Source organism: Sabethes cyaneus, chromosome 1 (assembly GCF_943734655.1).
Source record: "Sabethes cyaneus chromosome 1, idSabCyanKW18_F2, whole genome shotgun sequence".
Lineage (NCBI taxonomy): Eukaryota > Metazoa > Arthropoda > Insecta > Diptera > Culicidae > Sabethes > Sabethes cyaneus.
Genome location: NC_071353.1, coordinates 135149850 through 135170414, shown reverse-complemented (window position 1 = coordinate 135170414; position 20565 = coordinate 135149850). Strand labels below are relative to the sequence as shown.

The 20565-nt window shown below is 41.8% G+C and overlaps 1 protein-coding gene across 2 annotated transcripts in view; it reads left to right on the top strand.

Moving 5' to 3' along the window:
* The first annotated feature begins 759 nt into the window (after positions 1-759).
* LOC128732629 (myb-like protein AA) overlaps positions 760-20565 on the top strand; it is a 237842-nt gene continuing 218036 nt past the window's right edge. The window contains exons 1-2 of one of the 2 annotated variants that reach the window (XM_053825922.1): positions 760-1162; positions 1224-1321. In XM_053825922.1, coding sequence (XP_053681897.1) covers positions 1320-1321 — 2 coding nt within the window. In that variant the 5' untranslated portion in view covers positions 760-1162; positions 1224-1319. Of the gene's footprint in view, positions 1322-20565 lie in introns of both variants that reach the window. The other variant, XM_053825921.1, reaches the window with a different exon arrangement.

Below are 20565 nucleotides of genomic sequence, written 5' to 3'. Positions count from 1 at the left end.
AGATGTTTAAACACAGAAAATGCCATTCACGTTTTTGTAAAACGAAACTATTTCAAGTTCTCGTTTGTCCCAATCCCGATGGCAACGCTGTTGCCACGACGGCCGGTAGATTCTCTCGTCACACTCTCTGCCGGTACCGGTACGGTAGTAGCCCCGCAGGAGCGAGCAACGAAATCGCCGATCGCTTTCGATTCCCTCGTTCTAGCAGCAGCGTGCTTGGGGCTCTAAGGAGCTCGAATCGAACGTTACTAACCGCTTTACGTCGCGCGGACGGAAGGAACGGGACCAGTAGGCTAAGGCGCGTGGGGGCGACGTAACTGCCGAACTGAAGTACACGACAGGTTTTCTGCTGCCTGCTGCTGCTGCTCTGACGGAAGGGTTCATCGGAATTTCGCATGCTGGGCTGCGGCGGGTGGCCGGGCGCGGGTGGCATAAGCAATCGGTACGGCAGGCAGTCTCTGATGCGGTGGTGATTGGGGGTGGGCTGAAAAGATCCGACAATCGACTTACTTTCGAACGACTTTGCCCTAATATGTGTGTAACACCACACCACACGATTCCGTCGTTTGTGTCGGTCGGGCTAACAACAAAAGGGCTTGGGCGGTGGGTGGCGGGTTGCGATTGTGAGAACCGGGAAGGGCACCCGAGGAGGACACGTGGTGAGGCAGCGAACCATTCTCGTCGGTATCTGTACTGTGTACTACTGCTGGCTTGGCTGGCTGGTGCGTTGTGTTTGATTCGGTTTGGACTCGACTTGGCTCGTTCGGCGGCGAGCGGTTTTGTGTGTGACGTAGGTACGTGTGTGGTGCCTTTTTTGCCAGCCGAGTCCATCCACACGTAGGTACCTTTTTACTGTACGCCCGTCCGTAGCAGCCGGGGGAGCGAAGTACCGATCCGATCAGTCTGCCTACTTCGGTTGTGTGTTAAGTAAATTTAGGGGTCGGCTAACTTGATTTGATGGCAAATTTTCTGCGAGCCGAGCAGCAGCGGCAGCCGCAATCAAGTTCCCATTGCTAAAAGTCGAATTGGAGTTGGATTGGCAAGTTCGAGAGTGACGACGGGACTCCGGTTCGGTTCACAGAGTTGGCCTACGGTAAACGCGCAGCAAGATCAGGTTTCCAGCAGTGCGAAAAATAACCGGTGCGCGCAGTGACCAGTGCAGGTTTCCGTCAGAGGTTCCCTTTTGGTTGCACACAGTTTTATAGCGGATTTTTTTTTTCAAGTGCCCACCAGTAGTGCAAAGAACAGGGAAAGTGGCGAAAAAAACTACGTCAAACATCATCGGGTGTGAATGGCGAAGTGGGCAGCTATCAGTAAAAATGTAAGTTCAGTTTAGCCAATTATCGCCGAGTTACACTCGGGTAGGGATTGCTTGCTGCTGCTGTGTTTGCATGATGTTTTCCTCCTGTATTATTTGCTGCATAATTAGTGGAACGAAGCTTGTCTATGTCCTTTTATCCAAGGCCATCCGGCTGAAACGGTAAAGTTTGCTGCTGGGATGGTCGGTCGGGAAAAGTTCTACTTTTCATCTTTCATGTTGTGATTCTTTTTTCCCTTGTTTACACCCCACCGCCCGCCGTCGTCGCCAGCCGCACTCTTTTCCACGTGGAGACGACCGTAATTGCTAAATAGCCGTTTGCCGATGTGTGTGTGTATGTGTTGGTGCCGGTTGGGGTTGGGATTGGGGCTGGTGCTGGGGACAAGGGATGACTGATTCTAGGACGTCTGTATTGGTGCGACGGCCAGACATTGCCCATACAGAACCGTTCAGTCAGACTGACAGCTGGCTGGCTGGCTGGTCGGCGGCTGGCCGGAACGATGTGATTGTGTGAGCCCCTCTGTTTGTGCATTTACGTACGCCCTCTGCCTGTGTAAGTAGGTGTTGTAGCGCAATTATCACATCCGACAGGGCAAGCAAGTAAGCAATGTGCGTAGATTTGTTTATGCTGTGGCAAAATTGGATAATCTGGCACAATGTGCTTTGACGGAACGGGGTCGAGTGGTAAATTATCAATAGCAAATAGTTTGGCACATCTTCCCTGCCCGTTTTACCAACTGTGAACAGCTTCTGTTCAACTCATTCTTCTTGGCAAAACCTCCGTGCGCTCATGTAACTTCCACTTTCGGTTATAAAACATTAGGTTTTCATTTTTAGATGTAATTTGGTATGTTTTAATGAAGAACTACGTTTTTGTTTTCTATATTGGGGTGCATTTTAAAAGTATGAGAAATGAACATGTAACGAAAAGTGGTTATGTTTTGCACGCTTATAACTTAGCCATTTTTTAATAAATATTAAAGATATTTGCATCAATCGATCAGAAACTTTTCTGAGAATTGATCGAAAAATAAAATATGTAATATGTATCGCCATCAAAATAAGCATAAACATCAATCACTGTCAAGAATTAAAGAATCAACCATTCGCATATAAGCATGATTTTGCTTCCCAGGCCCGCGACGGTAAGTTTATTCACTTGTGAATTCAACCAACTTGACATTGGAAAAAAGCGACGAGACTTTCCCGTCCAACAGGTAAAGATTTATTCGTTTCGATTAAACCTAGACCAAGCTGCTGTCCTGGAAGAAAACAATGTAAAAGTTTAAACCTATCTCTTCTCTTCAGTCAATTTTATAATTTGAACATTGAAGCTAGTCAAAATTGATGTCCTGAACGTAAAATTAGCTCGTAGAAAAGTGCTTAATTCTTAAAATATACTAAAAATTGAAGACTTGTATGAAAAAGAGGAATATTCATATATTCATACAAGAATCAAAGAATCGCTCAAAGATCTGCGTCAGTTAACGTATGCATTAAAAAAATGGACTTTAAAAAAACTACGACAGCTAATTAAGTTTGATAAATTTCCCATAGAAGATGATTATATTAGCTTACTTTCAAAAAAATTCTACGCCCTTGCGAGCGGCCGTCCAATAGTTAACCGGAACATTCGCCATGGCAGTCAAAAACATGCCTGTAGGCATGTTTTTGAGTTCTTTCTTCGTTTTATTTATCAATTCCTCCTCAGTTTTCGCGACAAAATTATTGGAGTAGATCTTACGCTTCAGGTTTGCCCAGAAATTCTCGATTTAACGCATCCGGGGGACGTTGGGCGGATTCGCCAACTTCGATGTTCAGCCGCTCCATCTCCTCTAAGGATCGCTTCGAGTAGTGGACCAACGCCAGACCCGGCAAGAACACTGCGTCTTCGCGTTTATGGTATTTCTTGATGAACGACGCAACTTCCGGCAGGCGCTTCGTACTATAAATTTCCCCGTTCACGGCCAGTCCGAAGCGAAAGAAGAGCGACTTTGACATCCCCTTCTCGCTGATTGTCAGCCATAGCAGCACCTTCTTGAGGAACTTGTTGCGTGAAATGAACTTCACCTCGGAGCTCACTTCCTTCGTGGGGGAAGTAAAATACGAAGTACCCTGCCAGTTGTTGCTATCCAGAGTACGATAGGTCTCGTCGTCCATCACCACCGCCACGTCGCGATTCGCCGGGAAAATCGTCTTGACCATTTTGTTCAGCTGCTGCCGCTGCGTCATTGCCTGCAGCTCCGAGACCAGTGGACGGGATGTCGCTTCCTGACATGTATGTCCATGCAGAGTCGTAGCGCGACACTGTGGCGCCCATGGCGAAGACCCAATTTAGCACTCCATCGTTTTTTGAATCCGTGTTTTTCCCAAGTTGATAAGATTTTAAATCACCAACCAGATTCTGAACCGGCGCTAAATTCTGGACCATATTTTTTATCAGAGTTTGTTCCAAATTTTGTAACAGATTCTGGTACAGATTTGGATTAGATTCTGGACCGGATTTTGGACTACATTCGTGATGACATTTTGGGTAAGATTTTGGACCTGGAGTAAATTTTTGGTTACCGTTTTTTGACCACCGCCAATCATTGTTTGGATCAGGTTTTGAACCAGATTCCGAACCTGGACCATATTTTGAACCTAGACTATAGAATGATATTCGTTCGAAAGTTAAGCCAATTCTTATTCTTGTTTTCGTTCGAATCAATTCGAACGTTCGAACGCTCCTTCCATTTGTTTATTCGAATACGAGAATAGTGCTTCCCGATTCGTTCGGAACAAGCTACAGGGATACCCCGATATAAGACAATTTATAATTTCTAAAAGTTGTCTTATATCGAAATTGTCTTATTTCGAAACATGGTTTTTAAAAAAATGCATTAGCGGTCGCCAGTTTTGCTCTGTGTTATGTGTTTACGGTTTTTGAACTATTTATTATTGTTTGAACTATTAGTTTTATACTATTTTTGGGGTTATTTTGAAATAATGAACATCTTCATGACACCGATTTCAGAATGGAAAATCAGCTCTGGTATCGTTACCAGCTATGTCAAAGAGATTTGTTTCGATATAAGACAAAATTGTCTTATATCGAATTGTCTTATATCGAGGTTGTTTTTATTTTATTTTATTACTTTTGTTTCAAATTTTGGAACAGAACTGGACTAGATTCTGGACCAAATTTTGGACTACATTTTTGATCAGATTTTTGACCAGGCTTCGGATTAGATTTTGGACCCAGATTCTAGATCTGGTCTGGATCTGCATTAGATTCTGGATTAAATTTTGGATCACATGTTTATCAGATTTAGACCAGATCTTGAATAAGATTTTGGACCACATTTTTGATCATATTCTGGACCTGAAGAAGATCTTGGTGCTACATCAGATTCTATGTAGTTCAGATTTTTGACTATATTTTTTTTTATCAAATTTTGAACCAGATTCTTGACCTGAACCAGATTATGGACCTTACCCCGAATCTGGACCGCATTTGTTTATCAGATTTTGAACTAGATTTTGCGTCAAATTTGGGTCGAGATTCTAGAACCGGACCGAAATTTAAACCAGATTTTGGACCACATATTTGATTTCATTTTAAACCACCAACCAGAATTTGGATCAGATTTTGAGTCAGTTAATGAACCTGAACTAAACTTGAGATTTTGTATCAAATTTTAGAACAGATTAAAACTAGATTCTGGATCAGATTTTGGACTAAATTTTCAATTAGATTTTGGCCATATTTTGGACTCGTTTCTGAAGCTGAATCAAACGTTGGACCTCCACCAAATTTTGGACCACATTTTTACCAAACTTGGACCAGGTTTTGGACAATATTTAGAACCACATTTTTGGTCAGATTTTGGATCAGGTGTGGGACCAGATTTTGAACCACGTATTGGAGCAAGACCAGATTTTTAGCCTGAACTTTTGGTTTTTTGGTCCAGATTTCAAATCAAATTTTAGACCAGATTCTCAAACTGGATCAGATAACAAACCAAATTTTGGACCACATTGTTGATCAGATTTTCGACCATATTTTTGCTTTAGTGCAGGCCGTTTTTGGCGCCCCTTAGAGCCAGCCCCCTTGGCGGGGGCCAATCTGGCCAACTGCACGCTAGGGCGTTGTGTCCATATTCGCCAGGTACTTTTTCACTGTTAAGCTGGTTGCGCTGACCTCCCGGCCAAGCGCACGCAGCGATGTAGCTACTTTTCCCTCGGTTTTCCTCTTCAGCATCTTTTGGAGCTTCTTGTCGCTCAAGGTCGTCGGCCGCCCGAAACCAGGCTTTCTTTTGATACCCTGATTGTGGCCCAATAGTGCCAAGATGTTGTAGATACCGGATCGGACGTATTCGGTGTCCACAAAGTGCCGCACGATGTCCGTTTTCGATGCGGCTGGGTACCGTTTTTTGAACGCGCACACTTCTGAACGGAGTAGCTTCATTGTTTTTGCCATCACGGTTAGAGTTCGACTGATAGAGCTGTAGAATTTTTTTGGCAAGGAAGTTAATCTAATTTATCAAACCCAATTAGCTGTCTTAGTTTTTTTGCTATGTTATTTATTAAAACTAGCTGATTGCCTGATCATACTCGGGGCCCCTTTGCATAAATTCCCCCTTTCAGAAATCCAGCAACTTGTACAACTGCTATCGTTCCAAATGTAAGAAGAACGCACCCCTTTATCCATTTGAACCTTTCTCTCCCCTTGTAAGAGACCATCTCCGTCTTTTTTCAACCCCCCCGCGCTAATTCTTTTATGCCAGAATACATATGTTTGACAAACGACGTTTAACGAAGAACAGAAGTCCAGAAGTTCCGAAACTATGACGAAACATACATTCATACTCACGTTTCTCGTCCCCCTACTTGTCGGTTCTTTCCCAGTCAGCTCCCTCTTCTGTCACGTAGCTAATTATGCATTGCTTTGCTCTATGGAAACAAAGATCTTTTTTACTATATATTCCTCTTCGGTGGAACTCCCCTCGTTTCTCAAAGTCACTTGCACTGTAATCAATTTAAATGCAAGAGAAACGCAACACCTTTTACTTAGCCCCTTGTTAGGGCTCCCTTCTTTTGGCAACCTAACAGTTCTGATTCCTTTATGTCAAGGAACATATGTGCCAAGTTTGATGAAGAGCCGTCTAGGCATATCGGAGCTATGACCTCCCCCCCCCTCTGTTAGTAATCCTCCCTCCCTTATTGTCAACCCCCCAGTGCTGATTCTTTTATATCAAGGAACATGTATGCCAAGTTTGGTGGAGAACGGTCAAGACGTTCTGGAGTTATGGTGGAACATACAAACATACTCACGCTTACTTTTATATATATATAGATGGATTTCTGTCTGTCGGTATGTTCCTTATAGAATCGAAAACCACTGATCCGACCGGCGTGAAAATGTGCATGTAGGGGTTTTTGGTGCCAGGGAAGGTTCTTATGATGGTTAGAGACCCCTCCCCCCACTAAGAGGAGGACTTCCATACAAATGAAATACAAATTTCCTCATAACTCGAGAACTAATCAAGCAAATGGAACCAAATTTGGCATGTGAAAGTTTTTTGAGGCAAGTGTTTTTTCTATGAATTTAGGACCCCTCCCAACTTTAGGAGGGGGTGCTCCTATACAAATGAATTACAAATTTCCTCATAACTCGAGAACTAATCAATCAAATGAAACCATATTTGGCATGTGGGTGTTTTTGGAGGGAAGATTTTTTTCTACGATAAATTAGGACCTCTTACCTTTTTAGGAGGAGGGGCTCCCATACAAATGAAATACAAATTTCCTCATAACTCCCGAACTATTTAATCAAATGGAACCAAATTTGGCATGTGGGGGATTTTAAAGACTTAAATTTATTTTTTGATGGTTATAGACCTCTCACCCCTGTGGTAGGAGGATAAGGACTCTCATACAAATAAAGCAGAAATTTTTGCGTAACTCAAAGACTAATCGAACTCGAGAAATTCGAGACTCTTCCATAAAACATTAGTCAATAACAAGACCACAAAAACCATCTATAGTAACACTAGATCATTCAGGGCGAGACGGCCGCGAGTGTTACCAGCGACCCGCCGTCGGAAGCGTCTCAGCATTTCGAAAGTCATACGAAACAGGAGGGATAGTTTTTGTTAGATTCGAGTGGTGATTGCTGAGGGTAAGCACTAGTGGAGGGTGATGTCTCACCCAGATAACACAAAATCGTAATAGAAAGTTCACATTAAATCGTTTTCATGTTAATTTCACATTGGAATTGCATAATGGTTAGACTATGTCAAACCGAAGTGAACAATAAGTTGTTTTGCAGTCGTGCGTGTCTTCATATACAATTCATGACTGTGAATTATAAAGCAGTATAGACGATTGCAATATTTGATTATATCTTAATCATATATTCAGGAGTATTTAGTTGCGTGTTATAAAAACTACGCAAAATAGAATTACAAATAGTTGTTAAAATTTTCGCTCGTATGTCGCCTCCACTTTGGTACATATATGTTCTTATATGGCGTGAAATATAACTTTTTCGTTCAGATATGATTTCGCATACCTCAGTTGTAAATAGGATATACAAACCAAATGGTTTACTGGGCACTTCCTTAACTAGTGGCGACGGAGTGAGCGAAAGCACTGGAGCAACATCCTGTGGCGCTGGTGAAGCAGAGATCCAGACAGCGAATGTTCTCGTTGGTCACGTGGTTCATTTATCGCAAAATGGTAGAACTGTAGCAGTCTAGAAGCCGTAATGCTGCACTGCGCATAGTGGAGTAATCGGGATCCAAATGGAGTAAACCATTACTGGATGGTTGCCATAAAAGTCCTGGCAGGTTAAAATCACCGATAATAATGAGCTCGTCGGTTGCTGTTGCCAAATCGATCACTGACATTATCGAGCGGGAGTGAACGTCGATCAGACCTTCGTCTCGTATTCGATCGGGGGGAATGTAAATTCCATACAGGAACAACCTGTAGTTAGTGAACTCGATACACACCCTCACTTGCTCAATACTGCTCCATTGATCATTTTCGATCAATTTTGCTATCAGTCTCTGATTAACCGCGACAAGCACGCCACCGCCCATTAACTTCCGACTATTTCTGGGCCCACGGTCGCATCGAAAAACTTTATATTCGGGACCAAACACCTGACACCTTCTTTGTGAATGTATTGTCTAGTCTAGTAAGAAGCCAAGTGTTAAGCGACAAATTAAGTTTAAATAGGAGTCCCGCTGTACTTCGTCGGCGCAGAACATTCGAGCCTCCTGTACGAAGCAGAAACTATACGCAGTATGAAGCGACATGCAGGTTCCTGCACGAGTTTAACGGGCTTCAGAATATTATAACTTTGGATATGACACCGAATATGTTGAGACGAAGACTTAGTATGTACTACAGCGGTCAATTATATAGTGTTTAGATTTTAACTATATATATAAATGAAATGCTGTTCGTGTGTCCGGTTTAGACTCGCAAACCGCTCGACGGATTTTGATGAAACTTGGCATACACATTGCGTATGATGTGAAGAATGTTGTTAGCATGGTTTGAGGCCCATTCCCCCATTAGAAAGGGGGGCTCCCATACAAATGAAACATGCAAATTTCTGCATAACTCGGAAACTAATGGAGCAAATGGAACCAAATTTGGCACGTAAAGGTTTTTAGAGGCAGATTTTTTTTCTATGGTGGACTGTGACCCTTGCTTTCTCTAAGAGGGGGGGCTCCCATACAAATAAAACAAAAATTTCCTCATAACTCGACTATTAGTCAAGCAAATAAAACCAAATTTGGCATGAAGGGGGTTACTGGAGGCAGAATTTTTTTCTATGATGGTTTAAGACCCCACCTCCCTCTAGAAGGCGGGGGGGGGGGCTTCCACACAAATGAAACACAAATTTCAGCATAACTTGGGAAGTATTCAAGCAAATGGAACCAATTTAGCGTGTGGGGGTTTCTAGAGACCGATTTTTTTTTTCTATGGTGGTTCAAGACCCCTCCCCCCTCTAGAAAGGGTGGCTCCAAACAAAAGAAGTACAAATTTCTGCATAACTCGGGAACTCGGGAATCAAGCAAATGGAACCAAATTTGTCAACCAAAAAGGTTCTTGGAGGCAGAATTTTTTTCTATGGTGGATTAAGCCCCATCCTTCCTCTAATAGGGAGGCGGGGGGGGGGGGTTATCCTTCCATACAAATAACCCAAAATTTCCTTATAACTTGTCTATTAATCAAGCAAATGGAACCAAATTTGGCGTGTGCGGGTTTCTAGAGACAGGATTTTTTCCATGTTGGTTCAAGACCCCTTTTCCCTTTAGAAGGGGTGGTTTCTATACTAATGAAGTACAAATTTCTGCATAACTTGGGAACTAATCGAGCAAATGGAACCAAATTTGGCAACTTAAGGTTTTTGGAGGCAATTTTTTTTGTATGGCAGATTGAGACCCCTCTCCCCTCTCGAAGGGGGGCTCTCATACAAATAAAACTCAAATTACTGCATAACTCGAGAAATAATAAAGCAAATGGAAAAAATTGTGGCCTCCACCATGCCCACATTTTTGAAAGCACGTTTTTTTTCTTTGGTAGTTTGTGCCTCCTTTCCCTTCTGGGGCGACAAAAAACATTAGGCATTACCAATACCACCAAAAACTGCTTATAGTAACACTAGATGATTCAGGGCGAGATGGCCGTAGGCCGCGAGTGTTGCCTTCCATACTAAAATATAGAGTAAATTTGGAACAAAACTGATTTCTCTAAGTCCATGATTTCTGACCAGTCTTCAACTGATTTCAAAGGAACTGCACTGATTTTTTATTGCGATTTTGCCAACACTATCATTTTAACGGATGGTAAAAAAAACCAAATTGTTACGTGGGATTAGAAATTTGTGGTATGAATTAGTAATATCTTGGTTTGTCAAAAAGAAAGCTCTTGGTTGCAAGATTACACTTAAGCAAGTCTTCAGTATTATGCATCTACCCCCTTTTTGGAATGGCGTAGCAACGCGCGCCGGGTTTTCTCTGGCAGCAATAAGATAAACAAACGTTGTTTGTAAAGTTAACTGAGGAACAAGACGAGGTTGTTACGGGGTCAGAAGGAGCTCCCATTATGCCTCGATGCGTGCGTCCTGGCAAACCAGTAGTTCTTCTACTTCCATGCTCGGCAAACTTGTAGCTGATGGAGTTGTCGTTCCAGGAGATTCCGATAGAGATAGACTGACCACCGGTATCGGTAAGTTTTTTGCACGATTGTTTTCGAATTGCCGAAACCGGATATGTTCGGGCCATGAGTCGCAAGATAGCGCTTTTTCTTTAAATCGCCCGCTTAATCCAATTTTAAATGAGACGTAATTAGGCGTATTTAAATCCTTTCCTCTAGGGGCCAGGTTGAATACTTTGAGTTTTACGTTTGCTACCAGTTTCAGGCACTTAGAGACAAATGAAGCTATCTGCGTTTCAGTCGTGTTCCGATGGAAAGCTGATAAGGTGATTCATGTTAGGTCATCTTCGGGCCGAGGATCCAGGCGAATTGAAGAAATTGCACTAGTCGCTTTTGTTCCCACCTTGATCGGATCATCAACTATGGTAATCGCATTTCGATCGGAATCACGAAGACGTTAGCTGATTTCCTAGAATAGAATGTGTTTAATGAAGATTTATTCGTATCGTTCTGCCGCATCTACAGCGGCGTCTATCTTCCCTGCTATGAGGACCGATTCCAGCTTTTGGTTTTGGGAACTCTAAGAGAGTCGTCAATAAACAACTTTTAATTTTACTGTCTCGCGTTGAATTTCCAGCCTCACATATGTTTCAATCGTTTAATGTTTAATCACCGTGTTTTATTACTAGATTGAGTCATTGTTTGCTTGCCAGTTGTTGTACCTCTGTCACCAAGTCGATGCAATCGCCATCTGTTGTCGTGTACACTCGACAGAATCGATTATCACAAGTAACAATATAAATTTTCTTGCACACTTTTCGCCAAAAATTGGTCATGAGACCACCACAAGAGTACAATAAAACGGATATTGTTAACAGTACTGTGACTAAATAGGATACAATCGAGAACGACAACTTGATTGTGCTTCCCAATCCCGAGATGACAATTTTAGACACAAGTTGGATACAGCGTAAATCAAATCGACCACATGTGCCTTAGCCGAAAATGGATCACCCGGAGCTTTATTGACGTTCGGAATAAACGCAGCGTCGATATCGCCTATGATTATTACCTTTTGATTGGGGAAACTTGCCTGCGCATTGCGCGGATCCAGTGGTGACAGGAAAGGCTCGGACGGCGATTCAACACGTATCGACCAGAAGACCTAGACCTGGCTTAAAAAAACAAAAGCCGTGATAAACCTTGTCCGACTCGATCCGGGAAGCTACCGGTATGAGGCACTCATCGTAGTCTCGTGGTAGATACAACTGACTGAGTACCGAACCGTGTGGGTTGCTTTCGCAACTCATCACTAGGGAGGAACATCTTAATGACTTTGATCAACCAGCAGAATGTGAACGCGTATAATCCACGCTTCAACTTTACATCGCGCGGTCATTCGCCCAATCTGCTATGTTGTAATCAAAGTTCCAAACTTTCACAACTTTTTCCTGTAGCTTCGGATTTTGTGAAGTTGCCATCCTGCGCCGTTGATTTAGAAAAAAAGAAGCGGCCTCAGATTACTACCCTGTGGTGCAGCTGAACTATTACTAAATGCAAAAGATTTGCGAAAATTGTAGTACAACCGGGTTAGTCTAGTTCGTCCAAAAGAATAGCAAAACTACCGGTTCGGTTCAGCAAGTTCGTTTTACTGATTTCTTCTCATTGACTGAGTATTGCATTCAAAAAGGGATATATTATGTTTACTCTACTGCCAAATTTAATAGTCGTGCATGTGTTGATAAAATTGGATGCAGATATCAGAGTGTTTTCTAGATTTTGAGTTTGAAATAATTTTTGACGGGCCATAAAGCGTTGTAAATCTGGATCAAGTTGCATATTTTACCTAAAAGCAGTCTCTTTTTCCAGAACCATTTCCAACTTCAACCGAAAGCGGACGTAATTCATACCGATAACAGCTTTCCCAGTCCAATCGACTTTCGCTACTACTGCTACGGTCGCTGCTGCTGCGTCTCTGTGCCGGGTGATGTAACAGAATGTGTTTCCTCGGAAAACCCAAGCTAGAACCGGGAAAACGGAAACCGCCCTTTTAATGCTCTCTTATAGCCCCAGACTGCTGCTTGCTGGTAAACCGAAAGCGAGAAAAGGATATTATCCGTTCTCGACACCACACAGACACCCTTTTTCCGAGAATCTGGCAGTCACCTCACACCCCACCACCGACCGGTCTTTCGGTCGGTTTTCGGGGCTCACTCCCCCCGAGTCGAGTTAGGGTGTTAGTGTGCTATTACTGCGGCGCTTTCGTTCTCGGAACTCTGCACAGCCGTCGACGCGTTCAAGGTCGTCTGCGCTGGAGTGGGGATTCTATTAATGTAATACCGACGACGGTGAGTGCGGTAAAAGTGGTGGCGGTGGTGGAGATGATGAAAGTCGTCGCCCTCGCTATCGCTTCCACCGTCTGCCAACGGAGCAGTCCAGCCAGCCAGTCAGTCGGGAGAGCCAAAGTCGCGACGCAATATCGTCCAAAATGTCTACACATTCTCAGTCTCCGAAGACCGGTAGCGGTGGGGCACAGTTGGCGTCAGATGTCAATTCTAAGATGCCCCGATCTAATGTAACCTAACTAATGTAACGATATCATTTTTAGGACTCCACTGGAAACGGATTCACCTACAGCAAAAATTATTTTAAAACAAATTTGACCTGGCGACCTCCCAGTGTGCCAAACCATTGTCGTCAGCATCTAATCAGAGCCGACTGAGCGGCAAACGAGAGTGAGAGTGAATTTCGTTTTGCCCTAGATTTTACCGATCACAGGCCACCGCGTCGCGTGCCGGTGTCGCCGTCCTTGCACTCCGCGCCGGCAATGATTTACCGGTCCGTCGGGCCGGTCGGTCGGTCGGTCTGTACGCATGCAGGCAGGCAAGCAGCCTGCCTCGTTCCGGATTTACAGCCAGCAGCGCCAGCCAGCCTTCGTTGTCTCGCCGGATAGGGCCAGTTACTGAGAACTGAGGTTCGGGGTCGGCCGATTGGTCCGGCTTTTACTGCAAAAATATCATCAAGGAACTTTGAAGGTTACATTACCGTCGTCTTTGGGGCTGTGTCTAGAAGAGTGTCGCTGACTGGCTGGCTGGCTGGCTGGCTGACTGCTTAGATGCGTATGTGTGCGTGTGACTATTGGTGTGTCTCCTGGCTGTACCCGGCGGATGCGTACATTGACGGAGGTGTAGTAGTAGAGATGCCGGAAAATCAATAGAAGATTGACTTTCCTGGAGAGAACGCAGGCGGTTGGGTTTTTTCTGCCTACCGAAATTGGAAACGGTAGGCTGTTGGTTACTTTTATTCCAATTCCAGTTTAGTGAGTGTTACACAACCGCTTTTGGGGATAATGGAAATATGATATTGCTCTTTAATGGTCGAGCAGGAATTAGAATGAATATTCAGTAAACATTATCGGCTCATAGCAGCACATGAATGTTTAAAAAACCATCTATTGATAGGAATTAGTTACGATTTTCACATTACTGTACCTATTTTTTTCCTTTTTAGTTTCGTGATTACATAAAATCTTAATTTGGCTTGATTTGGCTTGATTGGCTTTATTGAAACTTCGAGTACTGTCGGTTTTTCATTTCAGTTTATTTCAAATTTTCAATAATTCTGAATGTTAGGAATTCATTCAGAATTATTGAAAATTTCAAAAAAACTGTTTTTCAATCTTTTCAATTTTACCACTTTAATGTGAAATCGCCTTCTGATCGGTAACAAATTAATTCAAATTTTCAATAGTGTACATTTGAAAACGGTCCGTAATCGGCTGTTCGGCGAAGCTTCCGTTTGAAGTCCGAACAGGAGCGTTGATCGACCGTCATGTCAACTTTGCGAATGCATTCTTGACTCTACCAATCAACTGTTTGCGATTCGTAGCTCTCCAGTAGTTTTTGTACACCAAGGAACCTAAAATTCCGAAGAAATCTTCGGTTGGGCGCACTGACACAGATTTTTTGGGTCGTGGTTCTTGGGTAAAAATTGGATCGAATGGGTATTTAGGAACGATTGTGTTTTTTTTTGGCGTAATGGAATGATGCTCTATCCGGCCAAAACACGTATTGTCCATTTGCATGATGTTTTTGCAGAAACGGGATCAAAATTTACTGCAAACATTCGTCTGCTGCATCTTAATTGATAGCCAAATCAGAGGGCTTGTTGTTGAAGAAACGAGAAAGAGAACGATGTCCTTCTGCGTCCATAATTTTGGCTGGTCTTCCACTACCTTGCTTGCGAATAGTTGTTGGGCATCTTAGGATATGGTAAACAGTCGAAGCCGCAACATATTCGCTTTTTAAATGTTGTACCGTATACTTTTTGCTGTGATTTCTGTGACAGTTCGTAGAAGTGTACAACATGCTCTCGAAATGTTTCTTGTTTCGACGTAATTTTAAGCAAAACAAGGCAAGCATAAACAAAACAAAAAAATATTGACAAAAAGAGGAGAGAGAGCTAACACATACATTCTCTCATTTCTCTTTGAACTCGTTTGTTGTGGAGTATAGGGGCCTCAAAAAAATTCCAAAATTTTAGTTGTCACTCGTTATGAATAGATTTGTGTCATTTTGAACTGCTAAGTTAGCTTCGGAGTACGATACTGGTCTAACAAGCCAGTCGTCATATGTTCGAAGCTTGGCTGGGCAGTACTGCCAGATAGAGTCAGTAGCATGTATTAGCTGTACTCTATCAGTCGTCTGCGAAATCTGATGGTAAAGAAAAGTCAAGTCTTAAAGTCGTTTAAGCCAAGGCTTGGCCTTTTGTATCATTTTTACGTCACATAGCATAATATTATTTTGTAAGATCGAAAAGTTAAAAATTTAGATAATCCTGATCAATTTGATTTATAACGATCATAAAAATAGAAAATAAATTTTCAGCAGTTTCCGTAGTTGTGCAGCATATGCGCATTAAATTTTATCGTACTTATTGGAATGATAGGTAGCTAAAATAAACATGCCATTGGAATTTTGCAATTATTGTAAACCAGTTGTCGAAATATATATTCAATTACTAACTTACTTAGCTGGCTTCCATCTAATTCAGGCCGTGGCAGCTGATCTCCAGTTTCGCGGGCACCCAGTGCTCGCTAGATCTCACTCCACCTGGTCTTGTGACATCGGAAAATGGACATAATTAGCCATTTATTTAGTCTTTCCAACATAGATTAAAAATTGAAACTTTCAGGATATACTGTTTTAGATCTCCTAAGATAAAGTCGCATAGATGTATTTTTAATTTTGTCCCTATGTCCCGCAATGTTATGCTGAAAAAAATTCAAAGACGGTGACCTGCAGGGGGGTGGGGGAATGGTAAGCAGTTTTTCCATAGCTTTGTCTTTGCGGAGAGGTTAGAACATTAGATTCGAGTCCAGAAATTCTGTCATTGACGTTCCCGCTTTTACCGGTTTCGCCTTTTCCTTCCGAGGGCAAAGTTACTGATTTGAGCCGACCGAAAATTAGCAAGACCTCTTATGTTTACACGGCTGTAGTTTTGTTATATGTAACATGTAGCCTTTGGGCAAAAACAGGTTGATTAGATTATTTCCCAACCTTTCTTTATTTCTTAGGTCCAAGTTGATCTCAAACCCAACCTTTTCTAGAATCAAGAGAAGGGTGCGTTGCGTTTTCGCAACGCTGCGAGGAAATGGGTTAATATAATCTCACACTAACGCAGCCAATTCTTGAAGGCATTTTGGAAAATGACGATTACTTGAATCAATCATTTTTTTTTGTCAATGATCAGGCCAACTGCGCAGCATGTACTGCAGAGAGAATTCCAAGGAATCAAGTGGAACCAGAAAAAATACTTAATTTCATTAAACTCCTTAAAATCAAGGGGAAGGAAGAAAGCGTGGACCTCCTGTACCAAACGCTTCCCGTATACATAGATAATAATTTATTTACAGTCGTTGGGAGTATCTTTGCTAATAAAGGTTAAGTGATACTCCGAATCCTCAGGGATGAACTAATGGCATTTAGACCAGAAGCCGGGCTGCAATTGGCGCCTTATTTCGCTCTCTGAAAATATATTAGTTTGCCAAATATATTAGTTTAATTCATATAAAACTTGAAAATAAAGTCGTGTGGTTTAATGGTTGCCTAAAACTACATTTGTAAGGTTAGGAACTGGAAACCGCACGACCCCGCACCTCCTAGCTTGGCTACTCAATTATACAAATTGAACTATTTCCAGGTATGGCCACGTGGAGGTGCTAGGTAGGGGTTTGGGATGGCTAGAGCTATGTTGGGCACTTTTTCCTAGTTGCCTTTCCCATTTCATACCCACAACGCTGGGAGGAAATGGGTTAAGGGATAAAATTTGTCTAACAATGCCTTAACAAGCAATCACGATACGATCAATTTTATGTTGGTACGCCATTGTATTTCTACTTAAAATTGTTTTATAAGAATCTGGCTGATTGCCCGATCTTACCCGGGGCCCCATTGTTTCTCAGCCACTAACACTGTTATTGTAACGAAAATACTCATAATACGAGAAACAAAACCCTTTTTCTTCATTGGAATGTATATATCATTTGTAAGCTCGTTCCCCCTGTTGTCCCCCAGCCATTTTTCCGTGTGGGCTTCTTCCCAGTCAGTGTAGCCAATTATGCATCTGTTTACTTGCTGAAAATCCCTACATTCAAAAGAATCGACACGTCAAGTTTACGTGACAACATAGGTAATTCTCATCCATCACACTTTTCATGTAACATTCACGTGAATTATTGGTAACTTGCACTCATACTAACCAGTTTACGTGCGATCGCGGTTAATTTTATCAACTTTTCCATTAACTAGTACATAAAGTTCATGTAAGTTGCTGTACAGAAGTTTACATGATTTTTCACGTGGATGCCACGTGTCGATTTTTTAGAGTGTTTAACGATAAAGCAACAAAGCCTGTTTTCACATATCCCTCCACAAACCAGCACCTTTTCCTTTACCATAACCGCCTTCTTGTGTCCCAGCCACTTCCGCAACTGCTATCGGTCGAAATGCATCCTCTTTTACATATTTGGACCTCTTCCCCTGTTAAGGAACCACTTCCCCTTTCGTCAGTGCTCCCAGTGCTGATACTTCTATGTCAAAGAATGAGTGTACCAAGTTTAATGGAGAACGGCCAAGGCGTTCTGGGGTTATGGCGGAATATATATTCAAACACACATTCATTTATATATATATATAGATGTGACACAGCAAACTAGTTTTATCGTGGTAATATAGGCAACCACAATAAACTTGTTTTATTATGATTATTACATTATAACAAATATTTTTTGATTCGTATCATCTTGGTATTGCGTAATTCCGTGATAGAACCAGAGACAACGATTAATACCGCAATAAAACCATTGTAAAATTGAAATAACACCTATCGACTTTAGAATTGTTACTTTTGTATTTGAATCGCTTTCGCCACGAATTCGGCATTCACGACAATCTGCTGCCTTGGCTTCTCTCCTATCTCATTGGCAGAACTATGTCAGCCAAAATCGGCGAATATGCATCGTCACCATTTGCAGTAACCTTCGGCGTTCCCAAGGCAGTCATTTGGGACCGTTCCTGTTTCTGCTGTACATGAATGACGTGAACATGATCCTCAAATGTTTGAAAAATGTACTATACAGTAAAAAGCTCTAATGAAGGGAGGGCTCTTGCAAAGGAATCTGGAAACCTTTGACGAATGGTGCCGAATTAACAAGATGTTACTAAATGTGTCCAAAGATGACCGAGCACATCTCCTTCGGTCGCAGACGTAACATGTATCTGCACGATTACGCCCTTCATGAGATGCACCTAAAACGCGAAACTCCTGTAAAGGACTTGGGAGTCTTGCTTGACTCGAAACTCGAAACGTTCAAGAACCACATTTCTTTCGTTGTATCCAGGGCTTCCTCGCAACTAGGATTTCTGTTCCGCTTTGCGAAAAGCTTCAAGGATGTGTATATTGCTTAAAATCTCTATATTGCACGCTGGTACGTCCTATGCTGGAATACTCTGCCATTGTTTGGTCTCCTTTTTACCGAAATGTATTTCATTGAATTGAAGCAGTTCAGCGGAATTTTATTCGGTTTGCTGTGCGACACCTACGCTGGCGTGATCCACGTAACCTGCCGAGTTACGGAAGCCGTTGCAAGCTAATTAATTTATAGCCGCTGGAAGGAAGGCGCAATGTGCCTAAGGCGTGTTTCATCGGCGATCTCCTTCAACGAAATATTCCCCGTCAATCGGCACTTAAGAACTTACTATGGGTTTCACGAACCAGTGATTAGTATGTGCCGGGATTTTAATAGCTGCTACGAAGTGTTTGATTTTAATGTATCTCATGAAAACAATAAGCGTTTGATAAAATGTTTGTGTTAGTTTAGTTCATATATGTTTTAGTTAGATAGTTGTCATTAGGATTACACGTTATCTGTTGACTATAAAAGTGAGCGTGAGTATGTTTGTATGTTCCGCCATAACTCCAGAGCGACTTGACCGTTTTCCACCAACTTTGGCACACATGTTATTTGACATAAGGAAATCATTAGGGGGGGATTGACTAAACGGGGTACCTAACAGAGGGAAGTCCATAGCTTCGAAACGCCTGGACGGTTCTTCATCAAATTTGGCACACATCTTCCTTGACATGAGGGAATCAACACTGGGGGGATCTGCCGAGTTGATTGTGAAGCAGCCGAAAAGGGGGGAGGGGGATGAGGAACGTTTGTATGAATATATGTTCCGCCATAACTCCGGAACTTTTTGACGGTTCTTCATCAAATGCCGTTTGCTAAACAAATGTTTTTGACATAAAAGAATCAGTGCAGCGGAGTTGACAAAAGAGGAAGACGGTCTCTTACAAGGGAAGAGGAAGATTCAAATGAATAAAGCATTTGGAATCATTTGCATTTGAAACGATAGCAGTTGTATAAGTGGCTGGATTTCTTAAAGGGGGAATAGGGTGGTCATTAACAAGGGGGAGCACACTGGTTTAAAAAGCGAAAAACGCGAACTTGACGTTATTAAGAGGAAAAGCGTAAATAAAATCATATACTATCTGTGGCAAAGTTGTTGTATGTCAGCAAAAGCAACTTTTGGCATGAATAAATTTTTGATTAATCCACCCAAAAAGGAGATAAAAAATTTATTTTCTCAACGATTTGATAAAACAATATGGCTTCTTCAGCAAATTTATAGAAAATAAAATTTAAAAATCTTTGCCAAACATACTTTGGCTTTCTCTCTTCAAATAAACGATCTACAACATTTTTTGTATGAACAACATCTAAAAAACTAAAAAAAAATCCATTTAACTTCTTTTGGTGGGATTTTGAAGGCCCACTATGTTTCAGAGACTTGTCTATATTTTCACACGTCGTTTTGTCATAATATCATATTGTCATTTACAACCTTCCATCGCTATTCTTTAATTCTGGCAACCCAAGACTGCTCGACATAATTACATAGGGGAATGTCCCCGGTTGTGAAACAGGTTTTGTTTTTTGGCCATAGCTCTTGATTGGATCATCCAATTTTAAATCTTTTTGAAGCATTGGAAAGTATACACGTTTACCTATCTTTTTGCCAAAGGAAGTGTATGGTTTTTGTTTAAAACACAAAAGTTATAGCAAAATTTCAAAACATGGTTTTTTGTGGCTAAAAGAAAAGTGTCCCCGGTTGTGAAACACCTCGGGAAATCTTTTGAAAAGAAAAGAAAATATAGAAATATCGTAGGAAAATCAAAAATTAAAATCATTTATTCATGGAAAATACTAAAAATACAAAATCATTAATCAATTTCTTCGTTTAATCATCTAAATCTGAATCGCAATGAATGCATGTAAAAAAGCAAGCAATCATATTGGCGCATTTCAAATGCACTGACCTGTTACATGTGTTACAAGGAATTGAGTTTTTGCTAAACCTAAATGAATCCTGCTGCCATAAAAACTCATAATGCCCCAATTGAAGTAATGTACGATCATTGAAGTATAAAATAATTGATTTTATAGATGTTTCACAACCGGAGAACACGACTGTTTCATTACCGGGGCGGTGGCCATATTGCAAACAAATTATTTATTAATTTTT